The sequence below is a fragment of the Engystomops pustulosus genome, chromosome 5 (assembly GCF_040894005.1).
Source record: "Engystomops pustulosus chromosome 5, aEngPut4.maternal, whole genome shotgun sequence".
Taxonomy (NCBI): Eukaryota; Metazoa; Chordata; class Amphibia; order Anura; family Leptodactylidae; genus Engystomops; species Engystomops pustulosus.
This window is the reverse complement of record NC_092415.1, coordinates 108,581,154-108,608,622: the sequence shown is the minus strand read 5'-3', so window position 1 is coordinate 108,608,622 and position 27,469 is coordinate 108,581,154. Positions and strand designations below refer to the sequence as shown.

Below are 27,469 nucleotides of genomic sequence, written 5' to 3'. Positions count from 1 at the left end.
GTCTTATACGCCGGTAATCGCGACCGCCCGCCGTGTATTCACGGCGGCGGTCGGGTCACGCTGCATGGTAGAGGGCTCACGGGCTGAGCCCTCTCCATAGCCGGTAAGTCTCTGCTGCATATTGCAGCAAAGGCTTACCGGTAACACCCGCGATCACTGCTAGCACCGATCGCGGGTGTTTTCACAGCGATGGCTGCCGGCAAAGCTGCCGGCAGCCTTAAAAAGATAGCGGCGCATGGGCGCCGCCATCTTACCTGGGATCGCCGCTCCCCGTGACGTCATCGGGGGCGGCGATCCGTCTCCATGGTAGCCTCGGGTCTTCTGAAGACCCGAGGCTATTTCGTTTTAACCCCTTCATTACAATGTGCTGATAGCACATTCTAATGAATGAGGAAAATCCCCATATACTGCCATACTGTAGTATGGCAGTATATGGTAGGATCGATCAGACAACCTAGGGTTAAAGTACCCTAGAGAGTCTGAAAAATAGTATAAATAAAAATAAAAAAAAGTTAAAAAAAAAAATTATAATAAAAAAAACCTAAAATTTCAAATCACCCCCCTTTCCCTAGAACTGACATAAATATAAATAAACAGTAAAAATCATAAACACATCATGTATTGACGCGTCCGAAAATGCCCGATTTATCAAAATATGATAACGGTTTTTCAATGCGTTTAACCCCGTAACGGAAAATAGCGCCCAAAGTCAAAAATGGCACTTTTTTGCCATTTTGAAAAATATCAAAAAAATCTATAATAAGTGATCAAAAGGTCGTACAGTCCTAAAAATGATATCATTGAAAATATTATCAAATTTCTCAAAAAATGACACCACCCACAGCTCCGTACACCAAAGTATAAAAAAGTTATTAGCGCCAGAAGTTGGCAAAATCCAAAAAATAATTTTTGTACAGGAGGTTTTCATTTTTGTAAATGTATGAAAACATTATAAAACCTATACAAATTTGGTATCCCCTTAATCGTACCGACCCAAAGAATAAAGTAGACATGCCATTTGGGGCGCTCAGTGAAAGACGTAATATCCAAGCCCACAAGAAAATGGCGCAAATGCGTTTTTTCACCATTTTCATTGCATTTGGAATTTTTTTCCCGCTTCTGAGTACATGGCATGGAATATTGAATAAAATAAAAATTTAAGGTACAGTATGGTAACATTTACAGTAAAATGGACGATGGTAATGTTGTTGTTGTATGCCTTATGTTTATGAGCGACAGTTTTCCTGCATGTCATAAGAATTTAAATTAAAAAAAGGACCATGTTAAATTCAAATCTGTTTTTTTTTAAATTTTTATCGGTGTTTTGTATGCGTTGGAAAAGGGGTAGTCTTATACGGCGAATATATCTTAAACTCTATATTTTAACAGGAAAGTAGGGGGGTCGTCTAATACACCAGATCGTCTTACACGCCGGAATATACTGTATATTTCTTATTTATATTTTTAAGTATTTTTAATTTCTTTATTTAACTTTTTATTTTTAGACCCCTTCGAGTACTTTCACCCTAGTTGTCTACTTTATGCTGCCATTTAAGACTACATATTTTACAATGTGCAAATACATGTATTACATGGGTTAAAATCAGACAGTCTTTGCTGTTTGGCTATCATGGTAACCGATCCCTGTCTCTTCATAGGGGGGACGGCGATCAAATCCAATATGGCAGCACCAGGATTTAAATTCCAGCACTGACCGTGGGTGTTACCGGTGGGCCCACCACATGATAGAGAACCATTTTCATAGAAATCATAGCATGCACAATCTTTATGATGCGGTGCCGGAATGGCATAATTTCGTGACCATGGATTAAGTCACTCGGAGCATTAGAAAAGAGGAGCCCCGGAGAACATCATATGTGGAGAAGAGGGCTCCTGGAAAAGATGTTATGCAGCAGAGAGGACCCCTGAAGAAAAAAAGCCAAAGGAAGTCTGTCCCTGGATCAGTAAGTAATATTTTTTATGTTTGTTGTACCATTGACCCCCCCACGTGGTATAAAATGAATTAAGCATTGCCTCCCTCAAGCATTGCATTGGATCTGTGCTGCACAGAAGTAAAAGAGAGATGTATATATAGCCTGTTTTATTATTTTCATACCACCTGGGGCCAATAATACAATTAAAGTTAATCCCAGGCATGCCCTTTAAATATTTATTTATTCAGGGGCTACTCTATAACGATTTATTCATGGAATAAAGTATATACATGATTCAGTGTATATGTTACATGTGTATACATATGCACAGAATGTGTGGGTTGCAAACATTGGTGCGGATACACATTTAAACAATGCAAAACACTGGTTACCCCTCAGCGTTTGTATTTCATGTGTAAACACAATACAAACACAACCTGTGACCAGACCCTGAGGAAGTGGTCACACGTTCCGCAATTGTTGCGTTCATAATGCGGCGCCAGCGCACAGGGGGCGGGCCTCAGCCTGATAGCATATGCGTTTCCAGAGAAACGCATGCGATCGGGTTATCGATCGCATGCGTTTCCCGGGAAACACATATGCAATCAAGCCGAGGCCCACCCCCCTTTGCGCTAGCGCCGCATTATAAACGCAACACTAGCGGAATGTGTGACCGGGCCCTGGGGGTTTAGGTATATAGAGCCCTGATACTGGCGACTTGTTATGCCACCCCTTTACACCAAGTGGGTCAGGTTTCTAGTGCAGGTTATAGTGCTAGTCTATACAATGGACTTAAGGTGGAAAGAAAGTCGTGCACAAGAAATTTTTATGGCTTGTACATCAAAAAACTACATCAAGTAAATCACTTCTCAAAATTATTAGTAGTAATATTCTCAATAAACATATTTTATAACACGGTTTAAATAATGTTCTGAATTAATCAATACAAACCTATATATTATAGGCATCAAAGTAGGGCAATACAAATATTTTTTCCCAAAGTTTGAAAATGTTTCTTACAGGTCTTAAAACATAAAAACGCACACACACACAAATATAAATTGTTATATACACTTTCCTATTGACCCCAAGAATACAACATTTTTTCCATCAACACACAAAGAAAAAATTGAAAAGTCACACATATTTTGTACTTCCACGCCCAAACACATGAAGGTAAGATGCCATTTTACCTTTTTCTACAGAGCTGGATGGTGAAACCTCCTCACACAATGAATCAGTTTCAGGTGCTTTATTATATGGTTTGGTCTGGATTTTTCCCTGTTCATCAATAAGAAGCTCCAGATCCAAGAGATTAACTTTCTTGCAGTCCATGTCTAAAAAGAATATATAAAAATAATAGAATGCTTGTCTCAATATCTTAATCTCCAAGTCTATGTCGGGATATTTGTCGTGCAGGCCAATTCCCTTCACAAGTAGGAGGAGCAAACATCAGCACCAGGCAGTGATTTGTTGCCCTCAATGTTTATGGTGTCTCACTTGTGCCATAACTGTGACAGTTGAGAAAACACCCAAATGTATATACATACATACAACAGCCTGCAGGGAGAAATAGTTTTCCTGGAGTGTACAAACCTAAATATGAAGGTAGCCCAAGTCTGCACCAATTGAACACATGGATACATGCAAAAGGAATAAGGTAGGATCAGGAACATTAAAATAAAGATATATGGCATATTGGAAATCGAATATAATGGCCACAAATACTCACAGAACAAATTGCATTTCACACAGGCTCTCTATGCCTCCAATATTTAAAGGAAACCTACCACTTTAAAATGGTATTTATAACCATGAAATGCCTTGCTCCAGGGTGAACTGGTGCCGGAGCGTATCTTCATAATTTTCAGAAACCGCTGTATTGCTTGAAAAACTTGTTTATTCATTAGATTTCAACCCTCCTAAGGCGCACCATCATACGTTCTCGGCACATCATGCGCCTGACCGTGCGCCTAAATAGGAAGTGCCGGAGAGCCAGTGAGGGCACACTCGTGCCTGCGCAACTTCGCGTGCGAAACTGGCTGTGCAAAATTGCGCAGTCGCAAGTGTGCCTGAGAGCTCACAAGTGGCGCGCATGGTGCGCCGAGAACGTATGATGGTGCGCCGACGGGGGGGGGGGGGCTGAAATCTAATAAATAAACAAGTTTTTCAAGCAATACAGCGGTTTCTGAAAATTATGAAGATATGCTCCGGCACCAGCTCACCCTGGTCCAAGGTCTTTCAGGGTTATAACTAACATTTAAAAGTGGTAGGTTTCCTTTAATACTCGAGCTCATGCTATTCACTTGAGTGGAACTCAAGCCTTTAGTGCAAAGCGAGGTTCACACTGCATTTTGTTCCTCCTGTATAAGGATCTGATTATACAGTGTGATATGTAGCCTGCGCTCTCCTCCTCCCCCTAAAATGCAGGAGTGAACATGTGCAGCAGCCAGTAATTTGCTGCTGCCGACGTTCATTGTGTTTCCCCAGTGATGTCACTGTCTAATATGGACAGTGAAATAACGGGGACCTCTCTTCTTCTGAGTAACATATTTGTTCAACAGAGGCCATTGGGAGTTGCAGTATTGCTGCATCCACACCCCATAGATTTTATTATTCTCCGCGGAGCATATACAACACTCTGGGTCAAGTTTAAAAACGCATTGCAACAGCTGAAGAGAAATTTGCCTATTTAAACAGCTGTTAACACTTGCATTTACAAAATGCAAACGTTAACACATGTGTTAACATTGTGTTAAATGTTTTGTAAATACAAGTGTTAACAGCTGTTTAATTAGGAAAATCTCTCTTTAGCTGTTGCAACGCGTTAAACGCGACATGTGACTACACGCTGTGAAGACAGCAAGATGGAAAGACAAACTTGCTACATCTTCCCATCCTGTTTTTTGTTTAGTAGATGGCTTATACTGGGAAGATGGAGGCACAAACTATGCCTCTGACTCCCAGTTTGTTTCCCACGAAGACAGGTTTCTTAAATGTAATCAGGATAACAAAATAACACATTCTCTACTTCACTGTTATATCTGTGAAATGCTGTATTTTTGTTAATAAGTCCAACCTGTCTATCAGTCCCGGTGTATAAAATTTCCCCTTGACACGACCCTATAACTTCTGAGTTAGGGTAAGGGAAGCCATCTTGGTTTTCTATCCATGGAGCTGAGATTTCTGTCTCTCTCTGCTCACACTGATACACAGTATGGATTAATACAAAAGACAGGTGGTCCTTTTCTGCCCAGTGTGCACCACCAATAGTAGTTTAGTATTTACAGAATGGGAAGGGAGAATTGGGAAAAATTGTGGCAGATAAAATATAACATTTATTTATTATTATTAAAAAGTCTTTACACAAGAATGATAAAATTTGCAAACATATATATAACATCTAGGCCAAGATTAGGAAGCTTGTCTTCCTGCATGCATATATTGACCCCTTTTAATATTAACTTGTTTGATATTCTTTAATTACTTTCTTCTATTTTTGTGCATGCTTTTACTTTCCAAGAAAGGGACAGGAAGTTATAGTGTTAGAGAATTGAGATCTCTGCAACTGCCCAGGATCGTTTTTGCAGATTCCTTCTATGTGCTGGTAAGAGCAGAATCAGTGGATACAGATACAATGTTGCACTTTATTTGTAACTTCTGTCTATATGCCTTTGTATCACAAGCACTTGGGTTACAAGTATCCTTTTACTTTATTAATTGTGGCTGGCTGTAGGCACAAGTAGTGTCTGAATTCTGTTTTGTATGGCTGTGTCCTGGGTTTCAGCTTATTGTGTATTTAATCGTTGATGTTTCACTGCTCCCAGGTGGTTATCTCATCCAGCAGTGTATAGCAGTGATGGCGAACCTTTTAGCGATCGAGTGCCCAAACTGCAAGCCAAAACCCACTTATCTACCACAAAGTGCCAACATGGTAATTTAGAGCAATATAACCTACGTAAGGGCCAAATAATACTGCCACATGTTTACCACCACTATTAGTATGCATAACACAGACATATACAGTGCACACATATATACAGTATGCATAACACAGACATATACAGTGCACACATATATACAGTATGCATAACACAGACATATACAGTGCACACATATATACAGTATGCATAACACAGACATATACAGTGCACACATATATACAGTATGCATAACACAGACATATACAGTGCACACATATATACAGTATGCATAACACAGACATATACAGTGCACACATATATACAGTATGCATAACACAGACATATACAGTGCACACATATATACAGTATGCATAACACAGACATATACAGTGCACACATATATACAGTATGCATAACACAGACATATACAGTGCACACATATATACAGTATGCATAACACAGACATATACAGTGCACACATATATACAGTATGCATAACACAGACATATACAGTGCACACATATATACAGTATGCATAACACAGACATATACAGTGCACACATATATACAGTATGCATAACACAGACATATACAGTGCACACATATATACAGTATGCATAACACAGGTATTTATGTATATGAACTGTATAAACAAATTGTAGACACTGTACAACTTACAGTTATCTATGAGGAAGGCACACAGCAGCCTCTGGATGTTCCGGGTCACAGCATCCCCCTCCCCCTCTCTCTCTGTCCCGGCTCCACTTCAGGTCTCCTAGTAGGAGGGGGAGGTACAAGCGCTCCATGCTGCTTCCTGCTCCCAGCGCTACACTGGGAACTTCTTATAGAGCAGCGCTCCTCTGACAGAGGCACAGACATCCTGCACCCGGCTGTGGGCTGCATCTGAGGGGCCCGCAGGTCCTCCGTTTAGAAGAACTGCATCTACCCCGTGCAGTGTGACCTGCCTGCTCTGTATCTGAGCGCAAGGTGCAGATGCTGTTCTTCTAAACTGTGGACCTGCGGGCCTCTGCACATGGTGGAGGATGATGGCATGCGTGCCAGCAGAGAGGGCTCTGCGTACCCTGTCTGGCACGCGTGTCATAGGTTCGCCACCACTGGTGTATAGAGTGGATCTTATCTAGCTGTCAGCACATTACTTATTGTATGTTTGATCTTATATCTTTTACTGCTGGTAGAAAGTATCTCCACAGCAGTATAGAGAGTGGACCTTATCTAGATAACAACTAGATAAGGTCCACTCTCTATACTGCTGTGGAGATACTTTCTACCAGCAGTAAAAGATATAAGATCAAACATACAATAAGTAATGTGCTGAGCTCGGCTAACGGCTAGATAAGATCCACCCTATACACTGCTGGATGAGATAACCACCTGGGAACAGTGAAACATCGACGATTAAATACACAATAAGCTGAAACCCGGGACACTATACCTTCCTGTCCCTTTCTTGGAAAGTAAAAGCATGCACAAAAATAGAAGAAAGTAATTAAAGAATATCAAACAAGTTAATATTAAAAGGGGTCAATATATGCATGCAGGAAGACAAGCTTCCTAATCTTGCCCTAGATGTTATATATATGTTTGCAAATTTTATCATTCTTGTGTGAAGACTTTTTAATAATAATAAATAAATGTTATATTTTATCTGCCACAATTTTTCCCAATTCTCCCTTCCCATTCTGTAAACACACTGATACACAGACACTGAGTTCCTGCCGGCAGCAGCATGAGGAGTGTGAAGCTACAGACACATAAGTTCTTTATCTGGGGAGGGGGAAGAAGGCACAAAAGATGGAGCAGTGTGTTGTGGAATAGCAAAGATGTAAGAGAGCTGTCTTTGTCATTGTGTGTTATAGGCATCTCATGGATCTCATCATCTCTGATCCGTCTCATCTCTCTTTCTAGGTGTCAGATTATAGTACAATGTTCAGAAGCTAAATTAAAGTGTATATAAACCTTGTACCCTGATAATCTAATCACATTTTCAGCACATAGCATTAGGTGGATCATAATGTGCCTGCTTAGAGAGTTCCCACCCACACCCTGGAATTTTGCCCTGACCATCACTGAGTAATAGAAGCCAAAACAGCAATAAAACTGAGTAAAATTGTAAAGTAAGGGCTAAAATGTATTTATTATGTTGACATCACTAGGGGATTGAAATTTAATAATTTTCTTCCATGGGAAAAACCCCTTTTAGATAGTTTTGATAAATCTGCCCCATTGTCTGTGAAAACAATGAAAAGGCCATGATAATTGAGGCTAGTTAAAGGCTGCACTCCAGGATCAAACACAAGCATTACCATCCCCTTTCATGGATTCTATCTGGTATTGATGATATCTGTCTTCTCTATATATTCTGGAAGTTAGAAATAAGTTAAAAGATATCTTAACAATTTAATGTGTGTGGTTTATGCCTTTTCCATTTCATAATAATGTTTTACATGACGGGAGTATATATTTTATACATATTCATGTTGATATTTTTTATTTTGAAAGCAAATCAAATATTCTTGGCACTAGAAGTCATACCTGGATTGGAAGAGTCATGATTGTATGGAGATTCCTCTTCTGATGGAGTCTGTACATAGTATATCTGCTCTGGAATCATGCTTGCTACCTTTTCTTTTAGGCTGTTGGAGGCAAGCCCACATCGCATCACTTTTTCTCTTCTTTCGTGGGCCATTATTTTTCTGGTCCTTGCTTTGATATTCTCCCAGCATTTTTTTAGTTGTTTAAAATCTCTCAAAGACACACTAGGTTGTGAATTGTATTCGTGGGCTAATGCTTGCCAAGTTCGCTGCTTGAGAGCAATTGTCCGAGCGTCACTTTTCTTACACTCCAGTACATATTTGTATTTTTCTACCAGGGACAAGAGGACATTTTTCTCCAGTTCAGAAAAGTACTTGGCCGGTTTCAACACTTCGTTGTTTTGCATTTTCCACGCTACTGTGAACATCTCAAGAGAGAATAAAAATAAGTACATTTCAAAAAATTTTTGGAGCAATATTAATTACCTGTTATTACAATTTTTTTTTTAGATAAAACATCTTTTCAAATATCAAGAATGTTTTGATCGCACATACCCATAAGAAATTTTCAATCATGGAGCTGCTCAGTCACCAACTGGTCCTTCAGTTCATATACTCAGCTCTTTTTTAGACCAATTTCATCAATACATCTCTTTATGAAGTTTCTGAGACGCCAATACTCGGGTTACATTCAGATCACAGGCTCTGAGGTTTTTTTCCCTTCCTTGGACACATATATCTTCTCTGTTTTAACTATAAGAGATGTATAGGCTACGCTATGTGTGTATCAAGTAGTTTTAGATTATTTTTTTTCTAATGGCTATATACTCTGTTGAAATCAACATGATTACATTAAATATCCAATAAAATAAAGTAACAAGGAGAACACAGAATGGATGACACCCTGATAGGGATCGCAAATGGATAGTTGAAGGCATACCAGGTGGGATAACCACCTGATGAGGCAGGCTTGACTTGTTGTAAACAGACTGATCCTTATCAAACTCCTAGAGCCTGACTCTCCTGTTATTATGGGTCATTAATCAGCACCAGTGTGTAATTCACAAACAGGTTGTGGAAAACTGTGGTTGTTCACTTGTTTGCGGATATTGCCTTAGGCCCAATAGGGCACAGAGACTGCCTTAAGTGCAAGGCTAATTTTAAGGACACCATACAAAGGAGAATAATGAACACTGCTACAAAATTGGTTCAGCAACCAATATTATCTTACTAAAAGATGATATGATGAATGGGCAGGAAGAAGGAGAGAAGATACCTGAATAGGGTGATGTTATGGTGGGTGTGATTGTGGTATTATTCTATAAATATATACACACACACATTCACACACACACAAGCATAAGACATTGAAAGAAGGTTTAGCAAGTTATCGTGTTTGGTCGAAAGAACAAATATTTTATAGCTCACAAGCACACCCATGTACCAACTAAAAACCACTTAATTCTATAGGGCAAAAGAGGTCAATGCATGACCCTCCTTCCCTTCTGCGCCTCGCTGTGTGTCCTTACAAGTAACATTTACGTCTGGGGTCTCTTCGTAAGTGGGAGAAATTGGGTAAAAATTTTTAAGATGGGTTTTATCTATTATGAATGTGTAAATTTTAGAGCTAAATATGACTGCCCGATCACTTTGAAGATCTCAAAAGGTTATTCTTATTATTAAACTAATATTTTCCTTTAAGACTTGACTCACCGGCCAGTTTATTAGGTACACCATGCTAGTAACGGGTTGGACCCCTTTTTGCCTTCAGAACTGCCTCAATTCTTCGTGGCATAGATTCAACAAGGTGCTGGATGCATTCCTCAGAGATTTTGGTCCATATTGACATGATGGCATCACACAGTTGCAGCAGATTTGTCGGCTGCACATCCATGATGCGAATCTCCCGTTCCACCACATCCCAAATATGCTCTATTGGATTGAGATCTGGTGACTGTGGAGGCCATTTGAGTACAGTGAACTCATTGTCATGTTCAAGAAACCAGGCTTTATGACATGGCGCATTATCCTGCTGAAAGTAGCCATCAGACGTTGAGTACATTGTGGTCATAAAGGGATGGACATGGTCAGCAACAATACTCAGGTAGGCTGTGGCGTTGCAACGATGCTCAATTGGTACCAAGGGGCCCAAAGAGTGCCAAGAAAATATTCCCCACACCATGACACCACCACCACCAGCCTGAACCATTGATACAAGGCAGGATGGATCCATGCTTTCATGTTGTTGACGCCAAATTCTGACCCTACCATCCGAATGTTGCAGCAGAAATCGAGACTCATCAGACCAGGCAACGTTTTTCCAATCTTCTACTGTCCAGTTTCCTGTTCTTAGCTGAAAGGAGTGGCACCCGGTGTGGTCTTCTGCTACTGTAGCCCATCTGCCTCAAAGTTCGACGTACTGTGCGTTCAGAGATGCTCTTCTGCCTACCTTGGTTGTAACGGGTGGCGATTTGAGTCACTGTTGCCTTTCTATCAGCTTGAACCTGTCTGCCCATTCTCCTCTGACCTCTGGCATCAACAAGGCATTTCCGCCCACAGAACTGCCGCTCACTGGATGTTTTTTCTTTTTCGGACCATTCTCTGTAAACCCTAGAGATGGTTGTGCGTGAAAATCCCAGTAGATCAGCAGTTTCTGAAATACTCAGACCAGCCCTTCTGGCACCAACAACCATGCCACATTCAAAGGCACTCAAATCACCTTTCTGCAGGAGATTGTCTTGACCATGTCTACATGCCTAAATGCACTGAGTTGCCGCCATGTGATTGGCTGATTAGAAATTAAGTGTTAACGAGCAGTTGGACAGGTGTACCTAATAAAGTGGCCGCTGAGTGTAGTATAGACAGCAGAAACAGGATTTAGCATGCTCATTTCACAAAAGAAACAACGCATAAAATGCATGTGCTGGCTGGTCATCCACGCCCCACATTGGCTGTTTCGCCAATATGGCTTCTTCCCAAGGGCATACCTTTTTACTTTTGTGACATGTAAGCATGTCATTATTAAAGAAGAATCTAAAACTACTTGTTTAAGCTAAGCTATGTGTGTATTTGAAAACACAGAAGATATATGTGAGCACGGAAGAGAGAAAAAACGCACAGAGAGCCTGTGAGCTTATTTCAGTTTGGAGCTTGAAAAGCTGAAATCGGAAGCGTTGAGCCTCATTTTTTGTGAATGTGAAAGATGACATGTGTAATACCAAATTTCCCTTGCAGAATTAGATAACAATTTTTTGAAGTGCAAGAGATTATTCAAGACTAATGATAGAAAAATTTTACTATTTTATTCACACTTGTAGGTCTATATTTACTGCCTACAAAAAAAATGTATAGTCATACCCTAGAGTAATGTCTTACTCTATCCTATGATATGGACATAATTGTCCTTATAATCAATAGTTACACTAGGCATGGAGCACCAGTTTAATAGAGGGACACAGTTGAACTAGAACTAGTGCACAGGAGAATTGCCATAAAACAAATTTCAAAATGGCCTCTACTGAGATCTTTTTATACTTAGTAATGTTTCTATGATAAGGGGACATTCTTTACACAGGACTGTATTTGCTATTAGGCACTTCAGGGGGCCCAATTACAAGGGAACATCTTCACAAGAAAGAATATTTGTTTTTTATCTCAATCCAGACTATTGCCAATGTATCAAGTTATAAGAGGGGCAGCCAAGAGAGTCAGGGGTAAAGACATCGGGATTATTTTAAGTAGGTTTGTAGACACAAAGGTTATTGGTCTATAAGTGTAAGATGGGTATCAATGTATAAGAGAAGAGACACAGGGTCATAGTATATAACACAAGTGATAAGTCTATATTAGTAGGGGCATTGTAGGCTATACAAAATTGTAGTCAAAGTCTACAGGGATAGCATGTGATTTATGGGATCTATAGAATATTACAAATATAGTTTTACACTTCATATCCTTTGTCCACATCAACTAAAAATGATTAATTACTTAGAAATTAGAAAATCATGATATAATTTTTTTTTTTTTAAACCCACTAAATTGGACATATTCAGGTATGTACCTAGGGTAGTGCAAGTTGTAAATACAGCCCGACCTCTACACCCAGTGAAGAGACAGCTGTACCATAAAAAGGTGTGAAATTTCCATTTCCTGGAATCCATAGGCAGCACACACAGAAATGGGTTAATGTCCCCCTGGTGCAGGACATAAGACAACGTTAAACAGCGATAAACCCGAATTGCAGTTCACCAATACCAGGAAATGATGCAAAAGTATAAAGTCGTTTAATTGAGAAAGAACAGGAGAAGGGAAGCATGTGCTGCCTACAGACTCTAGGAATAGGAAATTGCAGGTGAGTAAATGTCCCACTTCCTGTTCATCCTACAGCAGAATGTACTAATGGGATTTATACAGCAGAGATATTAGAGGGAATTAGTAGCAGCAGTTACAAGCATTTGTGTACCAAAGGCCGAACCCTCCGTAGCCATGACATCAATCCTGTATTGTTTGATGAAGGTCGTCGGGCTTGACCACATTGCTGCCATACATATCTAGTCCATCTTTTGGCCTAGGATGCTGAGGTTAAATGCGTTGAATGAGTCTTGCTATTCAAAGGGGAATCTCTCCCTTATAGCTTTTAGCACTCCTTAAAGGGGTATTCCGGGAATATGAACGTCTGATACAAAAATCCATAATGCTGTAAATAAAAGAATGTAACAAAACTTAAAGTCATTAGTCACAATATAGAGCCTAAATAGTTTGATTTTATGATTCACAAAATTTTATGGCCTCTCTAAAGTTATCACCAAGATGGCAGACACTGGAAGCTAAAGTCCCAAGATCCTTTAGTTCTCAGTAACTTCTCCTACCTCTTATGCTCTGCTCCCGGTGGTGATATAACAGGTTTTCTTGCTCTGTTACCGTAGTAATGATGTGTAACTGCCATCACCAAAACACTGGCCATACTGGATGCACTGCAACCAACCGACTAAAGCCAAACTTAGTGGTGATCACATGACGTGTCCAGGCAGGCGCAGGACATGTGATGTGGATATGTGACCAGCGGCCATCTTCTGTCCTGTGTATGCTCTGCAACGGACCCCGCAGAGGGAAATTAATCAGAATGACTGATTAAAGGGTCAGTAGCATTTTAATTCTCCATTACAGTCTACGTCATCAGCATTTTTCTGCTAACGGGAGCAAAATTTTAAATAACTAATTACATATTAGCTTATATTTTAAGGACCCATTTGTATATAAATTATGCCGATTCCTGGAATACCCCTTTAATCACATCTCTCAACCAGTGTGCCAAAGTTGACTTGCTCGTCTTGTTACCTTTGTTAGGTTAATGAAGCTGGATGCAGAGACTCTTCTTTTCATGGAAACTTGTGATTTCTTTGTATGTTAGCAAGGCATGTATGACGTCCAGAGACTCCCACCGGGATGAGAAAGAGACGTTCTTCTTGGTTGATATTGGAGAGTGATAAAACGTTTGACAGAAAACCTAGGAAGGTTCTTAACAGCATCTTGCAAGAACCTTAGATAAGGCTTTGAAATGGCAACACCTGTAGCTTGTTTAATCTTTTGGCCAATGTCACTGCCACTAAAATGTCTTCAATCTTTACAAAGAGATGCCTTGGTCGAATTCAGGTGCTTTAATATAATACTGAGATCCCATGAAGGAAGCAGCTCTTGGAAGTGAAGTCTTAACTTCTGAATACCTTTTAGGAATAGTGACAACAAAGGATGACCAGGAAATCTTTCCTCTGTAAAGGCATTTATCGCTGTTACATGCACCTACTTTTTACATAACCGTCTTGAAGATATTGATGCAAAGAGGATAGGTGCATCTGGCCTTCATTATTACGGGAAAACCAGTCCACCAAAATATAGTATAAACCTTGGTGGTCAGGACTGTTTCAATTACAGCCTCTGATAGACCTTAATCTGTGCCGCTCAGTCTCCAAGCTGCCAGATGCAGCTACTTCAGACCGGGATGGAACAACCCCTTCTGTAATAGTAAATCTTCTCTGAACTGTAGTTCCCAGACTTTCCCCATTGCTAGATGAAGCAGAATAGGCTCTCCTCGGCCACTGAGGAAGGATTGTAATGGCTTCTGCCCTTTCGTCACGGATCTTTCGCAGGACTCGGAATATTAGCAGAATCGTCATGGTGTTATCGCCATGGGGCCGATAACCCATTCACTGCCACTGGGTAGAGAGGGAGCAAAACTGTATTATCCTTGCTTTCTCCCTGGATGCCAGCCATCTAGGACTGGAGTTCACCCATCTCTGAATGATCTGGAGAGAGATCTACTCTGATATGGAGTGGTCCTCTTAATTGGATTGCAGTCAAAGATGACAAATTATCCACCTGCATTCCAGAAGAAGAGGGAGGGTCCCTGCTTGTTAAGATAAAACACAGATGGTAGGTTGTCCGACTGTATTTGGACATCTTTGCCTACAGGATAGGAAAGAAATGGAGCAGTGCTAACTTTACTGCCTACAGCTTTTTTAATGAGAATTTCTTCTTGCGTGCCAACCATCTTTGCTGGACTAATTGAGTCCCTACATCAGCAACCTGGCTGTAACACGAGGCATCAGTAATAAGTACTCTGTGATTTAAAGGCTTGAACGAATGACCCTGATGAGATCTGAGGGAAACAATTAACCACCGCTGCTCCTTGACCACAGATTGTAGAATCAACATAGTATCATAGTATCATAGTATCATAGTATATAAGGCTGGAAGGAGACACAAGTCCATCAAGTCCAACCTTCAAGAATTAAATAAATGTTTTATCCCCATAACCCGTGATATTTTTTCTCTCCAGAAAGGCATCCAGGCCTCTCTTGAACATGTACATAGAGTCGGCCATAACAACCTCCTGCGGCAGAGAGTTCCATAGTCTCACTGCTCTTACAGTAAAGAACCTTTGTCTATGGCTATGGTAGAATCGCCTCTCCTCTAAGCGCAGAGGATGCCCCCTTGTCCTGGTCACAGGCCTAGGTATAAAAAGATCTTTGGAGAGATCTTTGTACTGTCCGTTCAGGTATTTGTACATTGTAATGAGGTCTCCCCTCAGTCGTCTTTTTTCTAAACTGAATAATCCCAAATTTTGTAATCTGTCAGTGTATTCTAATCCCCCCATTCCCCTAATAATCCTGGTTGCTCTCCTCTGCACCCGTTCCAGCTCTATTATATCCTTTTTATACACTGGTGCCCAAAACTGTACACAATATTCCATGTGTGGTCTGACCAGGGATTTGTATAAGGGCAAAACTATGTCTTTATCATGAGAATCTATTCCTCTCTTGATACATCCCATTATTTTATTTGCTTTAGCAGCAGCCGCCTGGCTCTGGTCACTAAAATTAAGTTTACCATCCACCAATACCCCCAAGTCCTTTTCAGCTTCAGTTTTACTAAGTAATTGACCGTTTAGAACATAATTATACTTTTTGTTTCCATGGCCCAAGTGCATAACTTTACATTTATCTACATTAAACCTCATCAACCATTTCTCTGCCCATCCCTCAAGCTTCCACAAATCCCTCTGTAATGCTAAACTATCGACCTCAGTATTTATTACTTTACACAGCTTAGTATCATCTGCAAATATTGAAACTTGACTGTGTAAACCCACTACAAGGTCATTAATAAAAATATTAAAAAGAAGTGGCCCCAATACTGACCCCTGTGGCACTCCACTGGTAACATCAACCCAATCTGAGAATGTGCCATTAATGACCACCCTCTGTTTTCTATCACTAAGCCAATTACTTACCCAGATACACAGATTTTCTCCTATTCCCAGCAGTCTCATTTTATATACCAACCTTTTATGTGGCACGGTGTCAAATGCCTTTGAGAAGTCCAGATATACAACATCCACAGCGTCCCCCAGATCCAGTCTTGAACTTACCTCCTCGTAGAAACCAATCAGATTAGTCTGACAGGACCGATCTCTCATAAACCCATGCTGACGCTGGGTTATAAGGTTGTGCACAGTGAGATACTCCAGGATAGCATCTCTAATAAACCCCTCAAATATTTTCCCCACCACAGCAGTTAGACTTACGGGTCTGTAGTTTCCAGGATCGCTATTTGATCCTTTTTTGTATATTGGTACCACATTTGCTATGCGCCATTCCTGTGGAACATAACCAGTCCTCAGTGAATCTTCAAATATTAAAAATAACGGTCTGTCTATCACCGTACATAATTCATGCAGAACCCGGGGGTGTATGCCATCTGGCCCCGGTGATTTATCTATCTTAGTGGTTGCGAGGCGGCGCCGTACCTCTTCCTGGGTTAAACTGTTGACATTATAAAAAGAATTTACATTATTCCTCATTGTGTCTTCCACCAGGGGATTTTCCTGGGTAAAGACAGTTGAGAAGGCGACATTCAGTAGATTGGCCCTTTCCTCATCTCCTTCCACCATGACCCCCATGTTATTTCTAAGGGAACCCACACTCTCTGTTTTTAGTTTCTTATCATTTATATACTTGAAAAATAATTTGGGATTATTTTTGCTCTCCCTGGCAATATTTCTCTCAGTCTCTATTTTTGCGGCCTTTATCTGCTTTTTACAGGATTTATTTTTCTCTCTATAATCCTGTAATGCCTCATCGCTACCTTCACGTTTTAGCACCTTAAACGCTTTATCTTTCTCGCTTATTGCTTTCCTTACAAGACTAGTTAGCCACATAGGGTTTTTCTTGTTCCTTTTATGCTTTTTCCCATAAGGTATGTGTTTCTCACAGGACTTTTTCAGAATATATGAGAAAAAGTCCCATTTTTGGGGGGTTCTTTTGTCCTTGAGAGCATTATCCCAGTCTATGCCTTTAAGGTCTTCCCTTAGTTGCTGAAAATTTGCCCTCCTGAAGTTTAGAGTGTTGGTTGCCCCTTCACTAACGCTCTTAGTAAAGCGTAATACAAAATCAATGATATTATGATCACTATTCCCCAGGTTCCCCCCAACCTGTAGTTTTGATATCCTATCAGGTCTGTTGGTAAGGATAAGGTCCAGCAGTGCCCCCCCTCTTGTTGGCTCCAGGACTAGTTGCGACAGGTAATTGTCTTTTGTTGTTGACAAGAACCTGCTGCCTTTGAAGGACCTGCAGGTTTCTGCCCCCCAGTCAATATCTGGGTAATTGAAGTCCCCCATGATAAGTACTTCACCATGCTTTGAAGCCGCATCCATTTCACTTATCAGCATTTCCTCTGCTGCCTCCATTATATTTGGAGCCTTATAACAAACCCCTAGTAATATTTTATTTTTATTTTTCCCTCCCCTTATCTCCACCCATAGGGACTCCACATTTGCGTTACTGATGTCATCTCGCAGGACGGGCTTGAGGCAAGAATTCACATATAAACAAACCCCTCCCCCTTTTTTATTTATACGATCCTTTCTAAAAAGACTATAACCATCTATAGCAACAGCCCAGTCATAGCTACTGTCCAGCCATGTCTCGCTGATACCCACTATATCATATTTCCGTTCCAACATCAAGAGTTCCAGTTCCTCCATTTTGTTTGTGAGGCTTCTGGCATTTGTGTACATACACTTTATATGGTTTTCCCTGTCCGTATTCCTTTTGTCCTTATTCCCCAATCTCATTCCAGCCCCCCTTCCTCCCCCATGGACTATGACCCTTCCCAGCTCTCTATGTACACCGTCTATTTGCCCTGCACAAGTGTAATTGCCCTCCCCCCAGGTCTCTAGTTTAAACACTCCTCCAACCTTCTAGCCATTTTTTCCCCTAAAACAGCGGCCCCCTCCCCATTGAGGTGCAGCCCATCCCTACTGTAGAGCCTGTAGCCCACAGAAAAGTCATCCCAGTTCTCCATGAACCCAAACCCCTCCTTCCTACACCAACTTTTGAGCCACTTATTTACCTCCTTGATCTCCCGCTGCCTTTCTGGTGTGGCACGTGGTACAGGCAGTATTTCGGAGAAAATTACCTTTGAGGTCCTTGCCCTGAGCTTATGGCCTAAATCTCTGAAATCATTTTTAAGGACCTTCCACCTACCTGTTACTTTGTCATTAGTGCCAATGTGGACCATGACCGCTGGTTCCTCACCAGCCCCTCCCAGTAATCCGTCAACCCGATCCGCAACATGCCGAACCCGAGCACCCGGCAAACAACACACTGTTCGGTATGCACGGTCTTTGTGACAGATTGCCCTGTGTGTTCCCCTAATAATGGAATCTCCCACTACCAGCACCTGTCTGACCTTGCCTGTGCTCCCATTACCCTTCTTACCGGAGCAGACAGTCCCCTGGTTGCTAGCGGCCATGTCTTTCTGCAGCATTGCTACCCCAGAGCTGATATCCCCCTCATCCACCAGCCTGGCAAACTTATTGGGGTGCACCAGATCAGGACTAGACTCTCTACAACTCTTCCCTCTACCCCGCCTTCTACATGTTACCCAACTAGCTGCCCCCTCACTCTGCACCTCCATACTTCCCTCCCCACAACCATCTTCCCCAGAGAGTTTGTGCTCCAGGAGCAGCAAACTTCGTTCCATATTATCAATTGCCCGCAGCCTTGAAACTTGCTCATTTAGATCCAGAATCTGGGCATCTTCTTGTCAAGAGCCTAATTGTTAAGGATGGATCTTTGAAGTAACCAGATGTGGACCTTTTCCCAAGGTACTGCTTCTATAGCTGATATTAGGAGCCCTAGCACCTTCATTGCGGACCTCACCGACTGTTCTGAGAACTTTACTGCTTTCACAGTCTTTTGAATTATTTTTAGAGAGAGATACAGCCGGATTGCTAACAAGTCCATCATAAACTTAAAATACTTTTTTTCAAATTCACAATAAACCTGTGATCCTCCAACATATTTAATATTGTTGTCAGATTAACCTCTTCAACAATTCTTGTGACGGTGCTCTCAATACCTATCATCCAAATCTGGTATAATGAAGATCCCCAAGGTACTTAGGGTTTTCAACCAGTACAACCACCAGCTTGGTAATGTCTTCTTGGGAAAGATGTAATACCGAATGGTACACAGGTAAAATAAAGATGACAAATCTTACCCCGAGTCTGATTGGCAACCCTCTAGAATCTCTGCATTGTAAAATTGGTACGGAGTGGAATGGAGGTAGGCATCTTTGAGGTCTATTGTTACTATCAAATTGTTTGGTTGTATAAGATTGATTACATACTGGATGGTTTCCATGGGGAAATTCTTCACTGAGCCAGTATAGATTGGAGGTTGGTAGTGGACCTCACCTATCACCTCTCTGGTCTGAGTATTTCCGAAACTGCTGATCTACTGGGATTTTCACGCACAACCATCTCTAGGGTTTACAGAGAATGGTCCGAAAAAGAAAAAATATCCAGTGAGCGGCAGTTCTGTGGGCGGAAATGCCTTGTTGATGCAAGAGGTCAGAGGAGAATGGGCAGACTGGTTCGAGTTGATAGAAAGGCAACAGTGACTCAAATCGCCACCCGTTACAACCAAGGTAGGCAGAAGAGCATCTCTGAACGCACAGTACGTCGAACTTTGAGGCAGATGGGCTACAGCAGCAGAAGACCACACCGGGTACCACTCCTTTCAGCTAAGAACAGGAAACTGAGGCTACAATATGCACAAGCTCATCGAAATTGGACAGTAGAAGATTGGAAAAACGTTGCCTGGTCTGATGAGTCTCGATTTCTGCTGCGACATTCGGATGGTAGGTTCAGAATTTGGCGTCAACAACATGAAAGCATGGATACATCCTGCCTTGTATCAACGGTTCAGGCTGGTGGTGGTGGTGTCATGGTGTGGGGAATATTTTCTTGGCACTCTTTGGGCCCCTTGGTACCAATTGAGCATTGTTGCAGCCTACCTGAGTATTGTTGCTGACCATGTCCATCCCTTTATGACCACAATGTACCCAACATCTGATGGCTACTTTCAGCAGGATAATGCCCCATGTCATAAAGCTGGAATCATCTCAGACTGGTTTCTTGAACATGACAATGAGTTCACTGTACTCAAATGGCCTCCACAGTCACCAGATCTCAATCCAATAGAGCATCTTTGGGATGTGGTGGAACGGGAGATTCGCATCATGGATGTGCAGTCGACAAATCTGTGGCAACTGTGTGATGCCATCATGTCAATATGGACCAAAATCTCTGAGGAATGCTTCCAGCAACTTGTTGAATCTATGCCACGAAGAATTGAGGCAGTTCTGAAGGCAAAAGGGGGTCCAACCAGTTACTAGCATGGTGTACCTAATAAAGTGGCCGTTGAGTGTATGTTCCTCTAGCTATACGAGTTCTGTTATACCTGGTTAATTTTTTTTCTCTTCAAATACTGGATGTGCCCAGATTTCAGATTTAATGTGTTAACTATGGTGACCGAGCAGGGGAGCCTTCCTTTGTCGGTACACTACCCACCTGGGAATCCGTAGTCGGCTGGTCTGCCTGCGGTTTAGCAGTCACTGTTTCCTCGCTGTACTATGTGTGTTTGTTTACTGTACTCAACCCTGGTTTGTCCACAGGAGTACCAGCATACCTTTGAGCAGGATGAGTCCTGGTAATAACCTCAGTCTGGTCCAATCTTGTCTTTTGCTCTCACTCTCTCTGTAGCTTGTTGGTTGTGCACTCTTCCCCTTTTGTTTTCCCCTGGTATCACCTTCCCAGCTCCCTGCCCCCCGCCCTCCAAACTTATTCGATTTAGGCACAAAGCGAGAGTCGGAATATCGATCACACATGGAGACTGTAAAAATTGGATCTCTTAATGTGCGAGGGCTAAAGGTCCCCCAGAAACTATCCCAGATCCTTTATGGCATGCACAGACAGGGTGTCAAAGTCTTATTTTTACAGGAAACGCACAGAGACAGATACTTCAGCACCTGGTTCCACAGCTCCAACCCTGACTCACGCTCTAGGGGCATTTCGATTGCTGTCCACCGTTCCCTCCCGCATGTTGTCCTGGCGACGCAGGTAGATATGCTTTTCTTAAACTACAAATTTTTTACCAAATCTTAAAGCTAGTGAATCTAAATCTTCCCAACCGCACCCTATCCCAGTCTGTAGGAAGATACTGCATGAGTTGTCAGGGTTCCTGGAGGGGATGCTGGTGCTAGGTGGAGAGTCATATCCTAATGCGACAGTTGAGTTCCCCCAAAAAGGACCTGCACAGCCTCCAACTAGTGGATATTTGGCAAATCCTTCATCCTAGGGATAGGGACTATACATACTATTCTCCAGTCCACAATTCGTATAGTCATATAGACTTCTTCCTTATGCAGCACATGGTGCTCACCTGGGAACCAACAGCCTCTATTGGCAATACTATCCTATCTGACCCTGCTCCTATGTATGTGTCAGTCACTATCCCCTCAGTTGCTAAGCGACCCTGGTCCTGGTGCCAAAATGATTCCTTGCTAAAAGATGCATTCTGCATACAGGAAATCAAAGCATCTATTGAATCCTATCTACTTTCCCCGGACCTCAATTCGGAAGCTCCGTAGCCACTTTACAGAATATGGTGTCAGACTGAAGAGGTCAGTCTGCCAAACTAGTCTCACTACTGCAAAGATTATATCAGTTAGAATCCAGACACAAGTATGACCAATCCCCTGATGATCTGGCGCCACTGATACTGGTTAGGGCTGAGATAAGGGCCTTGCTAGATAAGAAATCTCTGGCACCGTGGTTAAAGTTTAAAAGCCACTTATACGAACATTCAAACAAATGTGGGAGTTCATTTGCACGGCTATTACATCCTCGGTTTGGCACGACACATTACCCCACGTATTAAAAATGCAGAAGGTGTGATCACACATAACCCAAAATTCTTGAGGAGAGTTCAGGCCCTTTATAACTGCCCTACAGCTAGAGTTAGAGCCTATAGGTTTTATTCTACCCCAATTCGTATCGGCAAAGGTACTCGTCAGGGGTGCCCCCTTACCCCCCTCCTCTATGTGATAGTAATGGAACACCTGGCCAACGCCATTAGACACAACCCAAAAATACAAGGGGTCCATGTAGGCCAGCGTCAATACAAAGCGGCATTGTTCACGGATGACCTCCTGCTCTACATTTCCCAACCAAGGATCTTGCTCCCATACCTTCTCAAAGAATTTGATACCTATAGTTACCTGACCAACTTTAAAATTAACTACGGCAAATCCGAAGCATTGAATATCTCTCTCCCAATGGATGTCCAGGTGATTAAGGACCACTTCCCATTTTGCTGGCGTTCTACATCAGTTAAATACTTGGGAATCCAAATCCCCAAAGACTTTTCAAAAATCTACTCCATTAACTATCTGCCGTTGCTGGAGCGCCCCATGAAGGAGTTAACCACGTACAATAGGAAACAATTAACTTGGTTTGGCAGGATTAACGTGATAAAAATGGATATCCTGCCCCGTTTCCTCTACCTCTTTCAGGATGCTCCAATAACCCCCCCACCCCCCCACCCCCGGCCTCATTTTTAAAATCTCTTCGCTCAGAAATCTCGCGCTTTGTGTGGGGCGCCTCTCACCCGCGTATTGGATGGCGGACATTGATCAAACCTTAATCAATGGGTGGGGTTGGTCTTCCCGATCTTAAAACTTATCATCAGGCGTCTATTTTAGTGCGGTTACTCGATTGGCACTACCATTGGCACTACACACTAAGCAATATGTGTGAATAGAGTAGTACAGCTCTCCAATCCCAATATGAGTGCTACCATGGGTCTCCCCCCAACACTTGGAAATAGAGTCCCAAACACTGTTCCTCGCCCAAACCATAAAACTCTGGAGATCCCTCATCCAGCAGATCCTATTCTATCCAGATCCAAATCCTATCCCGCCTTTTAAGCCCCCTTACGCCACTATTTCATAACTCAGAATTCCAACCGGCCTTTCTAAGAACTAAGTTCTTAGGCCGTTCAAATCACTTGGACCTGCGCATGCATGATATCCTGGGAGAAGCCCCAATCCCGATACACACTGAAATGCTAGAATTAGCCACATCATCTAACCCAGGGATGGGCAACCTTTTGAGCTTGGTGTGTCAAAATTCGCCAAAAAAAACGAGCATAATTCGGGTGGTGTGTCACCTTGACAAAAAAAACATCATTTTGTGATATTTATAGTTTAAATAACAAATATGTATAATTATTTAACTTCTAGGGTACTTTAATCCTAGGTTGTGTGATTGATCCTACCATGTACTGCCATACTACAGTATGGCAGTATATGGGGATTTTCCACATCATCTATTTATTACAATGTGCTGGTCAATCTCTCAGCCTCCCGGCTACTGCACCTGGCCGTGTAGGAGCCGAGGATGAAACTTAACTCTCTGGCAGCCGCGTGTCACTGAAAATGGATATGCATGTCAGCACTGACACGCGTGTCATAGGTTGGCCATCACTGATCTAACCTGTCGTGGATGGAAATGACTCAGCTGGGTGCCTTCCTTAAAAAAACAGGTACTGCGGCTGCCTTCAATGCCCCACTTTGAGTTCCTGTTCCGCACTGCATCTCTCAGATCTATGGTCTCCTCATAAAAGAATCAGATAGCGCACCCCCGCCCTTTCTTGATAAATGGGCTAAGAACTTAAACATCCCTTTGTCTCCTGGGGACTGGGATAGGGCATTTCTGTTTTCACACAAACTCTCAATAGCCTGTGCTGCTCAAGAGAGAAACTACAAAATCATCTCCAAGTGGCACAGGGTTCCGACCCTGCTGCACTCGATCTACGCTTCAATCCAGGACACTCATTGGAGATGCGGAATGGACAGAGGCGACATGTTACATATTTGGTGGACATGCCCTAAGATAACCCTTTTTTGGAACTAGGTGTTTGAAGTGACATCCAAAATAACAGGCATATCAACCCCCAAAACTCCAGAGATCGCCATGCTCTCGATCCTCCCAAGCTCTGTACAGAAACAGAAAGGTAGCCTTCCAGGATTTTCCCTCATAGCGGCTCGCACAGTCATCCCCTGGAGATGTTGCACTACTACGCCTCCGTCCATTACCGAGTGGGCCCAGGAATTACTGTCCATCTTCCGAATGGAGGAATTAATGGCAGATACCCTGGGTACTACTGAGAAATACATAAGATTGTGGCAACCCTGGCCCTGGATGCAATTCCAGGACTCCTAGAGATTCACAGATCTCTTAGACTCCTTGGCTGGAATTGACACCTAGCCTCAGTTAGTTCTCAGAATCCAGTTCATCACGTTCCCCTGCCTCCGCCTGTGTTTATTGTCCTGTAACCCCCCCCCCCCATGTGTCCTGTCTGAAATGTTTGCTTGTGTTCTTGTTTTGCTTACCACAGTTTCTCTGGGAGATACAGCTATCAATACTTAATTACCTTTTTAGCGGGGGGGGGGGGGGGGCAGACCCTACTTACTCAGGTTCCCTTGTCTAACTCACCAACCCCTTAATAAAAGTAGATGAGGAGATTAAGCCATTATTCCTCACCATCATAGGGGAAATATAGCTATCAATTCTGCCAGTGCAAGGGAAGATATTGCCATCGACCCCTGTACTTCCAGAGAGAATATAGCCATCAACCCCATATTCTCAATGGAAATATAACTATCCATTTTAGGGGGCGGAGCTAAGCCGGCGATGTGAACAGACGCACGGCAAGTGAGCTCCTGCCGCGACCCGCATACATCGCCGAATCCAGCCTGAACCTCCGTGCATAGAAGCGCCATACCTCGACCCCAGACAGGGGAGACCAATCTGCAGCCACTGACACCCCGTAACGCCGCTCTTACAAGCCGCTATGCCGAGCGGGAGGTCCGGTAAGGGGGCGAAGAGGGCCTCACAAAATGGCGCCGCCGGAAACACACCTGCCGGATCCACACGCGCTGCTGAGGCAGCCAGGGGGGCTGCAGAGAGATTAGGGCAGTATGCCCGCAGCAGGCCCGCAGAAGGAGCTGATCGCTGGGCTGGGCCCAGCTATTATACCCCTAGAAGATCAGCAGCAGATAAGGGTCATCTTAGGGAGGAAGATATGTCTGAGACACAGGGGGCAGAAGCGGAACAGGCCACTAGCCGCTCACCTAATGCCCAGTATGATAACTCTCCCTCTGATACCGAAGAACCCACGCTTAAAAACATTCTTAAAGCTGTCTCCCAATGTAATAAATCACTGGCAGCCCTTAACTTCAAAGTGGGGTCTATGGCAGAAGATATGTCTATAATGCGTCAGGACTTTAAAAAGCTTTCAGAGCGAACCACAGCTTTGGAGGACAGAACATGTGATGTGGAGGATGCACTCCCGCCTCTCCAAAGAGATGTTCAGACGCACTCCAGAGCCCTGGACGCCATTCTAGCCAAACAAGACGACCTGGAAAACCGCCTGAGGCGAAATAATGTCCGTCTGATAGGAGTGCCTGAAAAATAGAGGGGACACGGCCGACTGAATTCTTTGAGGAATGGCTAATGGAGAAATTCGGTAAAGACATCCTAACCCCGTTGTTCGCAGTGGAACGGGCTCATAGAGTCCCTACTAGGCCATTCCCTCCTGGTGGCCCTCCCAGACCCGTACTGGTCAAAGTTCTGCACTACCGAGACCGAGACATCATACTGCGCAAGGCCAGAGATATGGAGGGTCTATCAATTGATGGTCAACGAATCTCCTTTTTCCCGGATTATTCGGCGGATGTACAGAAAAGAAGAGCAAAATTCCTGGATATTAAGAGGCGTCTGCGAAATTTACAAGTCTCCTATTCTATGATGTATCCAGCTCGCTTGCGGGTTGTGGCTCTAGGCGCCACTCACTTCTTCAACTCCCCTCAAGATGCGCTCGGGTGGCTTGATCTACATGAGCGGCAAATAAGAGATAACAACAACGAAGCAGATCAGCGCCAAGAATAAGTTGGACTCTCACTACGCCGTTAGTATGATACAACTTGCGGTTATAGTCTCTCCCTGAACACTTTACAGCGCACGGAGGTTCCGTATGATAAATGTGTTACTACGGGTATGCGGAACGGTTAGCTCACTGCTAAATTTCCTTTTTTTTGTCAATTTTTCTGTTCAAAATTTTTTTTGTGTCCTGCCTTAAAAGTTTATTGCATTGTTCACTTTAATACCACTCTGTCTAGATAGCCTTGGGGGCTGAGGGGAGTTACAGTGTGACTCTACTCATCCCGCACCATAGTGTTCTCTGGATAACTCTCCCCCGTAAATACCGCAAGTGTTGTCACTTTCGCCTGGGGGGTTCCCCCTTCACCGGAACCTGTATCTTATTAGGCGACTGCGGTTACGTATTGCGAGAGAGCATGTGGGGTGTTTTTGTTTTGCTACTGTTACAGGGGTGGGGGGGGTGGAAGGGGGGGTTTTAGATAAATGCTTGGTGGGGACCAGAAAATATTGCAAACGCATGTATGTACATCTGATAACACTAGAATATATAGGTGAAGTTCTGTCGCCCTCTTGTGGAGATAGAGGGTATAACAGGATCAAGGAGCTATACTTTACTAAATACCTATGGCTTCCTCCATCGCGATAGTCACGTGGAACATACGAGGGGTGGGTGAACCGAGAAAGAGACAGGCTGTATTAGATACACTTAAAAATCATGCACCAGTGATCTGCTGCCTGCAAGAAACTCATCTGACAAAAGATACAACAAAACATCTAAGTCCTAAGTGGGCTGGTTTATGTTATCACTCAGTATACTCATCATACTCCAGAGGGGTCAGCATGATTTTCCATAGACAAGTGCCATTTATTTGTCAGGACTCACTGATCGATAAGGAAGGCCGTTTTATATGTGTATACGGGGAATTGTATAATGTTCGCCTTATGCTAATAGCAGTATATGTGCCCCCGCCTTATTCGGCTACAGTCTTACAAAAGTTGTTATGCTTTGTGGAGAAATACCCAGGTACTCCCTTGCTAATGTTGGGGGATTTCAATAATGTGCTTGACGATGCCTTAGATAAATTTAGTGACACCCGTCCCCCATCTCTGTCTCCTATCCCTTCCCAATTTGGTCGTACAATGACTGATATTGGGTTGGTAGATGTATGGCGCATGTCACACCCTTTGGATAAACAGTACTCCTGCCATTCC

At 42.7% G+C, this 27,469-nt stretch overlaps 1 protein-coding gene across 16 annotated transcripts in view; it reads right to left on the bottom strand.

Annotated features, from left to right (window-relative positions):
• Nucleotides 1–27,469, bottom strand: part of MSANTD3 (Myb/SANT DNA binding domain containing 3) — a 105,216-nt gene that overhangs the window by 37,876 nt on the left and 39,871 nt on the right. For 10 of the 16 annotated variants that reach the window (XM_072152878.1, XM_072152861.1, XM_072152865.1 and 7 more), the window contains 2 exons: nucleotides 8,411–8,837; nucleotides 3,128–3,271 (listed from right to left, as the gene is read on the bottom strand). In XM_072152878.1, coding sequence (XP_072008979.1) covers nucleotides 3,128–3,271; nucleotides 8,411–8,837 — 571 coding nt within the window. Of the gene's footprint in view, nucleotides 1–3,127; nucleotides 3,272–8,410; nucleotides 8,838–13,277; nucleotides 13,415–13,746; nucleotides 14,726–27,469 lie in introns of those variants that run through there. The other 6 variants (XM_072152868.1, XM_072152870.1, XM_072152862.1 and 3 more) reach the window with 5 other exon arrangements.